This window comes from Pseudophryne corroboree, chromosome 6, assembly GCF_028390025.1.
Source record: "Pseudophryne corroboree isolate aPseCor3 chromosome 6, aPseCor3.hap2, whole genome shotgun sequence".
In the NCBI taxonomy this organism is placed as follows: Eukaryota; Metazoa; Chordata; class Amphibia; order Anura; family Myobatrachidae; genus Pseudophryne; species Pseudophryne corroboree.
In genome coordinates this window covers 529,528,621-529,541,846 of record NC_086449.1, presented here as the reverse complement: position 1 = coordinate 529,541,846, position 13,226 = coordinate 529,528,621, and the positions used below count along the sequence as shown (strand labels likewise).

The window sequence follows — 13,226 nt, the reverse complement described above, 5'->3', positions numbered from 1 at the left end:
CTGGCCTCCCTCAAGGTTCATATCTCTGCCTTGTTGTTGTGGTTTCGGGGAAAAAATTGCGTCTATTCCTGACGTTCATACTTTCACTCAGGGTGTTTTACAGATTCAGCCTCCCTATGTCCCTCCCGTGGCTCCATGGGATCTGTCTATTGTCCTGAAGGCCCTACAAGAGTCTCCATTTGAACCTCTTGAGTCAGTGGACCTTAAATAGGTCACGGTCAAGGTCCTGTTCCTACTGGCTATTGCCTCTGCCAGGAGGGTGTCTGACTTAAGCGCTTTGTCCTGTCGTCCACCCTTTTTGATTTTTCACCGTGAACTCGCCCTGGTTATCTACCTTAGGTGGTGTCATCTTTCCATCTTTAACAGGAGATTGTGGTTCCAGCTTTTATCTCTTCTGGTTTGTCCTCCAAAGAGCGGTCTTTGGATGTGGTACGGGTCTCCATATTTACGTGGAGAGGACTGCTTCTATTAGGAGGTCTTATACCCTTTTTGTACTTTTTGGTTTTCACAAACGTGGCTGGCCTGCGAACAATCAAACATTGGCCAGCTGGATTAGAATGGTGATTGCACAAGCCTATGCTGGTCTTCCAGCTCCTGCTACTATTAAAGTCCATTCTACTCGGTCTGTTGGACCTTCTTGGGCGGCCTGTCGAAACGCGTCCGCTGAACAATTGTGCAAGGCGGCTACGTGTTCCTCAGTGAACACGTTCATTAGGTTCTATGCCTTTGATACTTCCGCCTCCCAGGATGCTTCCTTTTGGACACCGTGTTCTCATACCCGCTACGGCGCGTCCCCTCCCATGAGGAACAGCTTTAGGACATCCCCTGTGGAAACCAATGTACCCCGCTGCAGAAAAGTAGATTGATGGTGGACTTACCATTGTTAAATCTCTTTCTGCAAGGTTCCACAGGGCGCCCACCCTGACGCACCTGGCTTCTATGGGTTCGTATGGCATTAGCCGCTAGTCCCTTCTCCTATCGTGAGAACGTGGTTCTATGTGACTAACATCTACTTTCTCTTTTACTTGCTCCTGCATTGGACTGGTTAACGAAACTGAGCTCACCATGCCTGGAGGTGGGGTTATAGAGAAGGCCCCAATGCATCCTGGGACAGTCTAAAGCTTTAGCCTGTTGGTGCCTGGATCAAGATCCATCTCTACACCCCAATGTTTTCCCTGTGGAACCAATGTACCTCGCAGAAAGAGATTTAACAATGAAAAGTCTACCATAAATCTCCTTTCTACTCCTGTTCTAAGTGCATTTTAAATTATTTAGTTGTGGACTGATAAAGCATCTAATGCCAGTGTAATTGGTCTTAGGGGGTAATTCCAAGTTGATCGCAGCAGGAATTTTGTTAGCAGTTGGGCAAAACCATGTGCACTTCAGGGGAGGCAGATATAACATGTGCAGAGAGAGTGAGATTTGGGTGGGTTATTTTATTTCTGTGCAGGGTAAATACTGGCTGCTTTATTTTTACACTGCAAATTAGATTGCAGATTGAACACACCACACCCAAATCTAACTCTCTCTGCACATGTTAAATCTGCCTCCCCTCCAGTGCACATGGTTTTTCCCAACTGCTAACAAAATTCCTGCTGCGATCAACTTGGAATTACCCCCTTAGTTTAGATGAATATAATAGTTTTGATGCTGGTAGAGATTCCCTAAAATAAGCTATATTTCCACAAAATCTTGTTAAGGTCCATATTGAAAAGGTGCATAAAAAAGCGTTCTCAGATGAAAATCCTAGAAAGAGCCCTGTTCTCTTTGTTTTTTAACATGGAAATGGTGTGTAAATATGTATTCATTGTATTCCTTTTTAAACAGATGGCAGCCCCTGGAGTCGAACGAGAGTTCCAAGGGCTATCAGGATGCACTGCTGCAAAGTGACCTGACATTAAGCCCAGTCGGAGTAAACACAGAGTGCTACAGAATCTATGAAGCATGTTCATGTGGGTCTGTTCCTGTAGTGGAAGATGTGATGACCCCAGGAAATTGTGGAAACTCTTCTGTACACCGCAATGCTCCTTTGCAATTACTAAAGTCTTTAGGAGCTCCTTTTATTTTCGTCAAATCATGGAAAGAACTTCCTGCTATTCTAGATCTAGAAAAGAACATGAGCTTACAAGAAAAGATCCAAAGGCGGAAAATGATTCTAGAATGGTACAGACAATTCAGATTAAAGCTCAAAAAAAAGTTTATTGAAACTCTTGAAAAGACTTTTCTGCATAGTGATAAGTGATCTGTGTTTAATATATTTGTCAAAATGTGACCTCTTTGTTAACTTATTTGTGATATTCTCTAGTTGTGGTATTAATGGACATATCACTTGATAACGTAAACCTATTACTGCATACTGGAGGCCACAAGCCTCAAATTCTGGTGCCCAATGTGGTCTCTGTTATTCTATACAGTTTAAGTGGTGCTATGTACAGTGTTTTCTACAAAAATAAAAAAAACATTACTGACATTCTTAATGTCTGAGAAACAAGAACTGAGATGTTTTTGCACTTTTCATTCTTTAACGTGTTATTTAGTTCTACATCCATAATATGCAGGTCATTGGCGTTTCTATAATGGGTGCACTGTGCGCGAGGCACACGGGCCCCCAAGTCCAGGGGGGCCCACCCCACACACACTGCACCCATTTGCTTAATACTTACCTCTCAAGTCCCCCGTCGAAGCCATCCCTTTTCTGCAGCGCAATAGAGTTTGAGCACTAGGGGGAACAAACTCCATTGCGCCTGCTGAAAACTCCGGAAAGATGGCACTGCGGCCATTTTTATCCGAAGTTTCGCGCATGCGCATTAGCAAAATCTTCGGAAAAATGGCCGCTGCGCCGTGTTCCCGGAGGTTTGCGCATGCGCAATAGAGTCTGTTCTCAGACTTTATTGCCGCTGCCGTGGAGAAGGATGGCACCGCCAGGGGACTCCGGAGAGGTAAGTATTAAATCCTGTGCATCAGTCAGAGAGGAGGGGGCCCCTAAAGCAGAAGACTGCACACGGGCCTCCTCCTCTCTTAAAACGCCCCTGATGCAGGTGTCTTGCAGGTCACTGTTGTGATTGATGTGGCAGTGTAGGCTGTCTGGATGCACCTTTTGTATTACAGTGGGGGTTGGGCTTGAAATGTGAGCTGTGTGATTATTTTTTTGTTTTTACATTTATTTATATAACACGGGCATGTTCTGTTGTGCTTTACAATTTGAAACACAGTAATACTAAAATAGTACTTGTATTAATACAAACAGAGAGCTAAAAGGGCCTTGCAATATAACAATCTATACAAATAAGAATTTGATATGAGTTTAAGTACTACATATAGAAAGTGCTAAAGGTCCAGTCGTACAAGAAAGTTAGCAGCAATTTTGGTCTCGCGTTAGTGGGATGTTTGAGTACGGAAAAAACACTTGAAAATTAGTTTGAACAGTGTGGAAGATATATAATTAGGTAGAATAGCTTAGAGAGGATAATTTGGGGTATCTGTAATATGATAGGCTTGCCTGAAGAGGTGAGCTTTCAGGGACTGCTTACAGAGTTGGAGGCTAGAACACAGTTTTGTTCAATGAAGGACATTTCACAGAGTGCGTGCAGCAGAGCAGTAGTAAAAGAATGGTTTGCAAGTAAAATCAGTCTTAACTGCCGTGTTCAAATTAGTTTGCAGGGGTCTGTTTATGCCATGGGAAGGTCTGTAAAGAGTCTATTGCAGTAATCCATGTGGGAGATAATGAGTGTAGGAAGTGGGGCCAGAGAAATGAACACTGAAAGTGAGATTTAATAGTAGATGAGAGTCAGGATAGGAAAGTATCCTGAAGAGCTAGGGTATGCACCATTTGTATGAGTAGAGAGTTTACAAAGTGTCAAATATGACATATGGATTCAGAAGAATTCAATTAGCAGTGATCAAGTCAGTGGAGTGTTGGGAATGGAAGCCTGGTTGAAGAGGATCAAGTAGTTTGTATGAGGAAAGAAAGCATGTGAGGCTAGTGTTGGCAAGTATCTCATGGAGCTTGATGGGGCAAGGCAGCTGAGAGATGGGATAGTAATTTGACGGAGGGTTTAGGTCAGAATTGAGTTTCATCAGAATAGGAGTGATCACTACATGCTTGATTAAGGAAAAACCATAGAGTGAAAGCGATAACACATTTTAGTTGTAGTTGGGACGAAGACAGGAATCGATTGATACGTGAGGGTATAGGAGCAAGAAGAGAGGTAATCGAGTAGAACAAGCCTGGCAAGCCTGTGGTTCCCCAGCTGTTGTGAAACTACAAGTCCCAGCATGCTCTGGCACAGTTTGACTATTAGGGCATGCTAAAACTGTGGCACAGCATCCTGGGATGTGTAGTTTCACAGCAGCTGGAGAGCCACAGGTGGTCTAGGCCTTGAGTAGAAGGTAAGAAGAGAGTGGATACTTTATCTTTTTTTGTGGGAACAAGTGAATAGAAGGTGCCAGAGGGTTCAGGGAAGGAATTGAGCAGGTTGCTGGCTGAGGAAGAGTCATAGTCTGGTAACATCATAACTGAAGAAATCTAATCAGTTACCCAAGGCGCAAACACACTTGTGCAGCCACTTGAGAATGAAAGGGCCACTTCACTCTTAATAAAATACAATGCACAGAAATAATACTCAAAAGATAGGGCACTCAGTGCAGTTTCATATAAAATAATACTTAATGTCCATATATGTCTAAAAAGAGGGGATCCAGCTTCAATGCGTCTCCTGTAGTGATACAGATGGCTCTTCTACTCCACAGATAGTCTCACGATGATATGTAATAAAACATAATATAAAAACACATCATAGTGTAGTATGTCCAATATAATTTCTCATACGTCCTAGAGGATGCTGGGGTCACCATTAGAACCATGGGGTATAGACGGTATCCGCAGGAGACATGGGCACTTTAAGACTTTGAAAGGGTGTGAACTGGCTCCTCCCTCTATGCCCATCCTCCAGACTCCAGTTTTAGAATTGTGCCCAGTGAGACTGGACGCACTACAGGGAGCTCTACTGAGTTTCTCTGAAAAAGATCTTTGTTAAGTTTTTTATGTTCAGGGAGGCTACTGGCAACAGTCTCCCTGCTTCATGGGACTTAGGAGAGAGAAGTACGACCCACTTCCAGTGAGTTCAAGGGCTCTGCTTCTGGCTACAGGACACCATTAGCTCCTGAAGGTGCTGATCGCTGGGTACGCCTAGATGCTCACAGATGCCCGCAGCCGGCCGTCACCCCCTTACAGAGCCAGAAGTCAGAAGACAGGTGAGTAGCTGAAGAAAAGACTTAAGTGATGGCATTCTCTGAGGTACCGCACAGCGCGCGGACGCTGCGCGCCAAGCTCCCACATACACACAGCACTACAGGGTACAGGGCACGGTTGGGGGGGGGGGGTTGGGCGCCCTGGGCAGCTAATAAATCCTCAGTGGACACTGGCAAGAGGAGACATTAGTGCCGAGGCACTGTCCTAACCCCTTCCAGTATAATCATATAGTATAAGAAGCAGGACAGAAGCGCGCCATTAAAGGGGCGGAGCTTCGTCCTCACAGCTCACTCTGCGCCATTTCCTCCCCATCAGGCTGCAGAAACGCTGGTCCTTCCTTCACACTGACAAGTATCGGGGTGCAAAATGGGGGGGGCCACTGGCTAATTTGGTGCAATATACTTTATATTAAAAGCGCTGCAGGTCTGGGGCATTTATTGGACGCTTCAGAACCGCTGATTGAGCGCTGGGGTGTAAGCTGGCAAATCCCCTCTGTGTCTCTTTGACAGGCTTTACTTTGGGTCTGTCCCCTATATGCCCGGTGTGGCTGTGGGTGTTTGGTGCACGTGCGTCGACATGTCTGAGGCTGAAGGCTCTTCCCAGGAGGAGGCTGTATTAGGGACTCAAACGGAAGTGGGGGGTGACCATGTCGGCACCGCCGACACCTGATTGGGTAAATGTGTTAAACGCCTTGAATGCTAATGTGGCTCTTATTAGTAAGAGGCTGGATAAGTCTGCTACCGACACGGACTCTGATTCCAGTGTCGACTACAGCGATTCCAGATTAGATCCAAAATTGGCAAAAAGCATTCAGTACGTGATTGTGGTGGTTAAAGAGGTATTACATATTACTGAGGACCCGGCTGTCCCTGATAAAAGGGTCTGTATGTATAAGGAAAGGAAACCTGAGATAACGTTTCCTCCCTCTCATGAACTGAACACGCTATTTGAAAAAGTCTGGGAAGGTCCTGACAAAGTTTCAGATTCCCAAAAGAATTACGGTAGCTTATCCGTTTCCCTCAGCGGATAGGGAAAAGTGGGAGTCACCCCCCACTGTGGACAAGGCCCTGTCACGTTTGTCTAAAAAGGTGGCTCTCCCGTCACCTGACACGGCGGCCTTTAAGGATCCTGCGGATCGTAAACAAGAAACTACGTTAAAGTCCATTTATGCGACCACAGGTACGCTACTCAGACCTGTCATTGCGTCTGCGTGGGTAAGTAGTGCTATCGAAAAGTGGGCAGACAACTTGTCTTCTGAAATAGATACCCTAGATAGGGATAGCATCCTCTTGACGCTGGGTTATATCAAGGACGCTGCAGCATACCTTAAGGAAGCTGCGAGAGATATTGGTCTTTTGGGATCAAAGGCCAATGCCATGGCAGTCTCAGCTAGACGAGCGTTGTGGATTCACCAATGGAATGCTGATGCTGATTCCAAGAAAAGTATGGAATCTCTACCATATAAAGGTAAGGCCTTATTTGGCGACGGCCTTGATCATTTGGTATCTACAGCTACCGCGGGTAAGTCATCCTTTTTGCCTTATGTTCCTCCACAACAAAAGAAAACGCACCACTATCAGCTGCAGTCCTTTCGGCCCAATAAATACAGAAAGAGCCAAGGTTCTTCCTTCTTTGCTACTAGAAGAAGAGGAAGAGGTAAACGATCACCAGCCTTGTCAGGCTTCCAGGAGCAGGAGTCCTCCCAGGCTTCTGCCAATTCCACCGTATGACGTTGAGGCTCCTATGCGGGAGTCCGCACCGGTGGGGCACGTCTCAAACTCTTCAGTCAGTTTTGGGTTCGTTTGGACCTAGACCCATGGGTTTTACAAATAGTATCCCAAGGGTACAAGCTGGAGTTTCAAGACGTTCCGCCTCAACGTTTTTTTCAAATCGGCCTTACCAGCTTCTCTTCCAGACAGGGAGGAAGTTTGCGACGCAATACAAAAGTTGTGTCAAAATCAAGTTATCGTCAGGGTTCCCCAGTCACAAAAGGGAGAAGGTTTTTATTCGAGCATGTTTGTGGTCCCGAAGCCGGACGGCTCGGTCAGACCAATCCTAAACCTGAAATCCCTAAATTTCTTCCTAAAGAAATTCAAATTCAAGATGGAGTCTCTCCGAGCAGTGATCTCCAGTCTGGAGGAAGGGGATTTTATGGTGTCGGTGGACATAAAGGATGCCTACTTACATGTTCCCATTTATCCTCCGCATCAAGCTTATCTGAGGTTTGCAATACAGGATTGTCATTACCAATTTCAAACGTTGCCGTTTGGTCTGTCCACGGCTCCGATGATTTTCACCAAAGTGATGGCGGAGATGATGGTTCTCCTTCGCAAGCAAAGAGTCACGATTATCCCGTACTTGGACGATCTCCTGATAAAGGCAAGATCCAAGGACCAGTTGGTGCAAAACGTTGCACTGTCCCTGACAGTTCTTCAGCAACATGGTTGGCTCCTAAACTTGCCAAAATCACAGTTGATTCCGACGACGCGGTTGTCGTTTTTGCGAATGATATTGGACACAGAACTACAGAGAGTCTTTCTTCCCGTGGAAAAAGAACTGAAACTTCAGAGTCTGGCCAAACAAATTCTGAAACCAGCAAGAGTATCAATCCATCAATGCATTCGGTTGCTGGGGAAGATGGTTGCGGCCTACGAGGCCATTCAGTTTGGCAGGTTCCATGCCAGAGTTTTCCAGTGGGACCTGTTGGACAAGTGGTCCGGGTCCCACCTACACATGCACCGGAGGATAATCCTGTCTTCCAAGACCAGGGTATCACTCCTGTGGTGGCTGCACAGCTCTCACCTCCTAGAGGGGCGCAGGTTCGGGATACAGGACTGGATCCTAGTGACCACGGATGCAAGCCTCAGTGGCTGGGGGGCAGTTACAATGGGAGAAAACTTCCAAGGAAGATGGTCAAGTCAGGAAACTTGTCTCCACATAAATGTTCTGGAGTTAAGGGCCATTTAACACGGCCTTCTGCAAGCATAACATATTCTTAGAGATCTGCCTGTACTGAGCCAGTCGGACAATGTAACAGCAGTAGTGTACATAAACCGTCAGGGCGGAACGAAAAGCACAGCGGCAGTGGCAGAAGCCACAAGAATTTTCCGTTGGGCGGAAAAGCATACAAGCGCTCTGTCAGCGATCTTCATACCAGGAGTGGACAACTGGGAAGCAGACTTCCTCAGCAGACACTATCTCCATCCAGGAGAGTGGGGCCTCCACCAAGAAGTCTTCGCAGAGGTGACAGGTCGTTGGGGGAGTTCCTCAAGTAGACATGATGGCATCTCGTCTCAACAAGAATCTTCAGAGATATTGTTCCAGGTCAAAGGACCCTCAAGCAATTGCAGTGGATGCTGTGGTGACACCGTGGGTTTTTCAGTCGGTGTATGTATTCCATCCCCTTCCTCTCATTCCAAAAGTTCTAAAGATCATAAGGACAAGGATCCGGGCGATCCTCATTGTCCCAGACTGACCAAGGAGGGCTTGGTATCCAGATCTTCAGGAATTACTCATAGGAGATCCCTGGCCTCTTCATCTGCGCGAGGACCTGTTACAACAGGGGCCGTGCGTGTATCAGGACTTACCGCGGCTACGTTTGATGACATGGCAGTTGAGCGCAAAATCCTAGCCCGTAAGGGTAATCCCAGTGAAGTCATTCCCACACTTATTCAGGCCAGAAAAGGGGTAACGTCTAAACATTACCACCGTATTTGTAGAAAATATGTTTCTTGATATGAATCCAAGGGGGCTCCTACGGAAGCGTTTCGGCTAGGAAGTTTTCCATTTTCTACAAGCAGGTGTGGATGCGGGCCTAAAATTGGGCTCAATTAAAGTACAGATTTCAGCCTTATCGGTTTTCTTTCAGAAACAATTGGCCTCCCAGAAGTTCAGACTTTCGTGAAAGGCGTGTTGCACATCCAACCTCCATTTGTGCCTCCAGTGGCACCATGGGATCTTAATGTGGTGTTGCAGTTCCTTCAATCACATTGGTTTGAACCTTAACGGAAGGTGGAGTTGAAATTCCTCACTTGGAAAGTGGTCATCCTGTTGGCCTTGGCATCTGCAAGGCGGGTGTCTGAGTTGGCGGCCTTGTCTCACAAGAGCCCTTATTTGATCTTCCATGAAGATAGAGCTGAATTGAGGACACGTCAACAATTTCTACCGAAGGTGGTTTCCTCTTTCCACATGAACCAACCTATTGTGGTGCCTGTGGCTACTGATGCCTTCGCTGAGTCAGAATCTCTGGATGTGGTCAGAGCTTTGAAGATTTATGTCACCAGAACGGCTCAGATTAGGAAAACGGATGCTGTTTGTCCTGTATGCTACCAACAAGGTTGGGTGTCCGGCTTCCAAGCAGACCAGTGCACGCTGGATCTGTAATACGATTCAACATGCTCATTCCACGGCTGGATTGCCGTTACCGGAATCTGTGAAGGCCCATTGTACTAGAAAGGTGGGCTCGTCCTGGGCGGCTGCCCGGGGGGTCTCGGCATTGCAACTTTGCAGAGCAGCTACTTGGTCGGGGTCAAACACATTTGCAAAGTTCTACAAGTTTGACACCTTGGCTGATGAAGACCTTAAGTTCAGTCAATCGGTGCTGCAGAGTCATCCGCACTCTCCCGCCCGTTCTAGAGCTTTGGTATAACCCCATGGTTCTAATGGTGACCCCAGCATCCTCTAGGACATATGAGAAAATAGGATTTTAATACCTACCGGTAAATCCTTTTCTCTTAGTCCGTAGAGTATGCTGGGCGCCCGTCCCAGTGCGTACTGTATCTGCAGTTATTAGTTGTGGTTACACACATGTTGTGTTACGTTTATTGTCAGCATGTTGCTGCAATTGTTCATGCTGTTGGCTTGTGTTCTGTTGAATTCCACGTTGCGCGCCATGCTTGAGGTGTGAGCTGGTATGAATCTCACCTTAGTTTGAAAATAAATGCTTTCCTCGAAATGTCCATCTCCCTGGGCACAGTTCCTATAACTGGAGTCTGGAGGAGGGGCAGAGAGGGAGGAGCCAGTTCACACCCTTTCAAAGTCTTAATGTGCCCATGTCTCCTGCGGATCCCGTCTATACCCCATGGTTCTAATGGTGACCCCAGCGTCCTCTACGGACTAAGAGATAAGGATTTACTGGTAAGTATTAAAATCCTATTTTTTCTCAGGCTAAATCACAACCGCTCAGAATAGATGGCGTACCCCACTCGCAGTGTAAAAATACGTTCTCCGCACATAAAGGTATCTTTATCTATAATGTATGTATGTATGTATGTATGTATGTATGGTTAATGCTGGAAATTAATGCGTACCATACTCACTCAAAGATAAGCATGGATCCTCACGTAGCGATATCTTTGTAAGCTGCTCCAACAATGGCCCCCATTCCGAGTTCGCTCGTTGCCGATTTTCGCTATATTGCGATTAGTCGCTTACTGCGCATGCGCAAGGTTCGCAGAGCGCATGCAGTTAGTTATTTTACACAAAAGTTAGGTATTTTACTCACGGCATAACGAGGATTTCTCTGACGTCCTAGTGGATGCTGGGGACTCCGTCAGGACCATGGGGGAATAGCGGCTCCGCAGGAGACAGGGCACAAAATTTAAAAGTTTGACCACTAGGTGGTGTGTACTGGCTCCTCCCCCTATGACCCTCCTCCAAGCCTCAGTTAGGTTTTTGTGCCCGTCCGAGCAGGGTGCAATCTAGGTGGCTCTCGTAAAGAGCTGCTTAGAGTAAAAGTTTTGATAGTTTTATTATTTTCAGTGAGTCCTGCTGGCAACAGGCTCACTGCAACGAGGGACCTAGGGGAGAAGAAGTGAACTCACCTGCGTGCAGGATGGATTTGCTTCTTAGGCTACTGGACACTAGCTCCAGAGGGACGATCACAGGTACAGCCTGGATGGGTCACCGGTGCCGCGCCGCCGACCCCCTTGCAGATGCCGAAGTAAGAAGAGGTCCAGAAACCGGCGGCTGAAGGCTTTTCAGCTTTCATGAGGTAGCGCACAGCACTGCAGCTGTGCGCCATTGCGCTCAGGCACACTTCACACCGGCGGTCACTGAGGGTGCAGGGCGCTGGGGGGGGCGCCCTGGGCAGCAATGTTAATACCTTTCTGGCTAAAAAGAATACATCACATATAGTCCATGAGGCTATATGGATGTATTTCACCCCTGCCAGGTCTCAGAAAAACCGGGAGAAGAGCCCGCCGGAATAGGGGGCGGGGCCTATCTCCTCAGCACACAGCGCCATTTTCCTACACAGCTCCGCTGCTAGGAAGGCTCCCAGGCTCTCCCCTGCACTGCACTACAGAAACAGGGTAAAAAACAGAGAGGGGGGGCATTTTTTGGCGATATTATATATATTTAAGCAGCTATAAGGAAACAACACTTATATAAGGTTGTTCCTATATAATTATAGCGCTTTGGTGTGTGCTGGCAAACTCTCCCTCTGTCTCCCCAAAGGGCTAGTGGGGTCCTGTCTTCTATCAGAGCATTCCCTGTGTGTCTGCTGTGTGTCGGTACGTGTGTGTCGACATGTATGAGGACGATGTTGGTGTGGAGGCGGAGCAATTGCCGGTAATGGTGATGTCACCCCCTAGGGAGTCGACACCGGAATGGATGGCTTTGTTTATGGAATTACGTGATAATGTCAGCACGCTGCAAAAGTCGGTTGACGACATGAGACGACCGGCAAACCAGTTAGTACCTGTACAGGCGTCTCAAACACCGTCAGGGGCTGTAAAACGCCCTTTGCCTCAGTCGGTCGACACAGACCCAGACACGGACACCGAATCTAGTGTCGACGGTGAAGAAACGAACGTATTTTCCAGTAGGGCCACACGTTATATGATCACGGCAATGAAGGAGGCTTTGCATATCTCTGATACTGCAAGTACCACAAAAAGGGGTATTATGTGGGGTCTGAAAAAACTACCTGTAGTTTTTCCTGAATCAGAGGAATTGAATGACGTGTGTGATGAAGCGTGGGTTACCCCTGATAAAAAACTGCTAATTTCAAAGAAGTTATTGGCGTTATACCCTTTCCCGCCAGAGGTTAGGGCGCGCTGGGAAACACCCCCTAGGGTGGACAAGGCGCTCACACGTTTATCCAAACAAGTGGCGTTACCGTCTCCTGATACGGCCGCCCTCAAGGATCCAGCTGATAGGAGGCTGGAAAATGCTCTAAAAAGTATATACACACATACTGGTGTTATACTGCGACCAGCAATCGCCTCAGCCTGGATGTGCAGTGCTGGGGTGGCTTGGTCGGATTCCCTGACTGAAAATATTGATACCCTGGATAGGGACAGTATTTTATTGACTATAGAGCAATTAAAGGATGCATTCCTTTATATGCGAGATGCACAGAGGGATATCTGCACTCTGGCATCAAGAGTAAGTGCGATGTCCATATCTGCCAGAAGAAGTCTATGGACACGACAGTGGTCAGGCGATGCGGATTCCAAACGGCATATGGAAGTATTGCCGTATAAAGGGGAGGAATTATTTGGGGTCAGTCTATCGGATTTGGTAGCCACGGCAACAGCCGGGAAGTCCACCTTTTTACCTCAAGTCCCCTCCCAGCAGAAAAAGACGCAGTCTTTTCAGCCGCAGTCCTTTCGTTCCTATAAGAACAAGCGAGCAAAAGGACATTCATATTTGCCCCGAGGCAAAGGAAAGGGTAAGAGACTGCAGCAAGCAGCCCCTTCCCAGGAGCAGAAGTCCTCCCCGGCTTCTGCAAAGGCCTCAGCATGACGCTGGGACCTTACAAGCGGACTCAGGGGCGGTGGGGGGTCGCCTCAAGAATTTCAGCGCACAGTGGGCTCACTCGCAGGTGGACCCCTGGATCCTGCAGGTAGTATCTCAGGGTTACAGGTTGGAATTCGAGAAGTCTCCCCCTCGCCGGTTCCTAAAATCTGCTTTGCCAACGTCTCCCTCAGACAGGGCGACGGTATTGGAAGCCATTCACAAGCTGTATTCT

General features: G+C 47.2%; 1 protein-coding gene across 3 annotated transcripts in view; it reads left to right on the top strand.

The window, feature by feature from the left end:
• Positions 1-2,494, top strand: part of RXYLT1 (ribitol xylosyltransferase 1) — a 113,347-nt gene extending 110,853 nt beyond the window's left edge. For all 3 annotated transcript variants that reach the window (XM_063927579.1, XM_063927578.1, XM_063927577.1), the window contains one exon: positions 1,828-2,494. In XM_063927579.1, the coding sequence (XP_063783649.1) occupies positions 1,828-2,242 (415 nt within the window). In that variant the 3' untranslated portion in view covers positions 2,243-2,494. The remainder of the gene's footprint in view (positions 1-1,827) is intronic.
• The last annotated feature ends 10,732 nt before the right edge of the window (positions 2,495-13,226 follow it).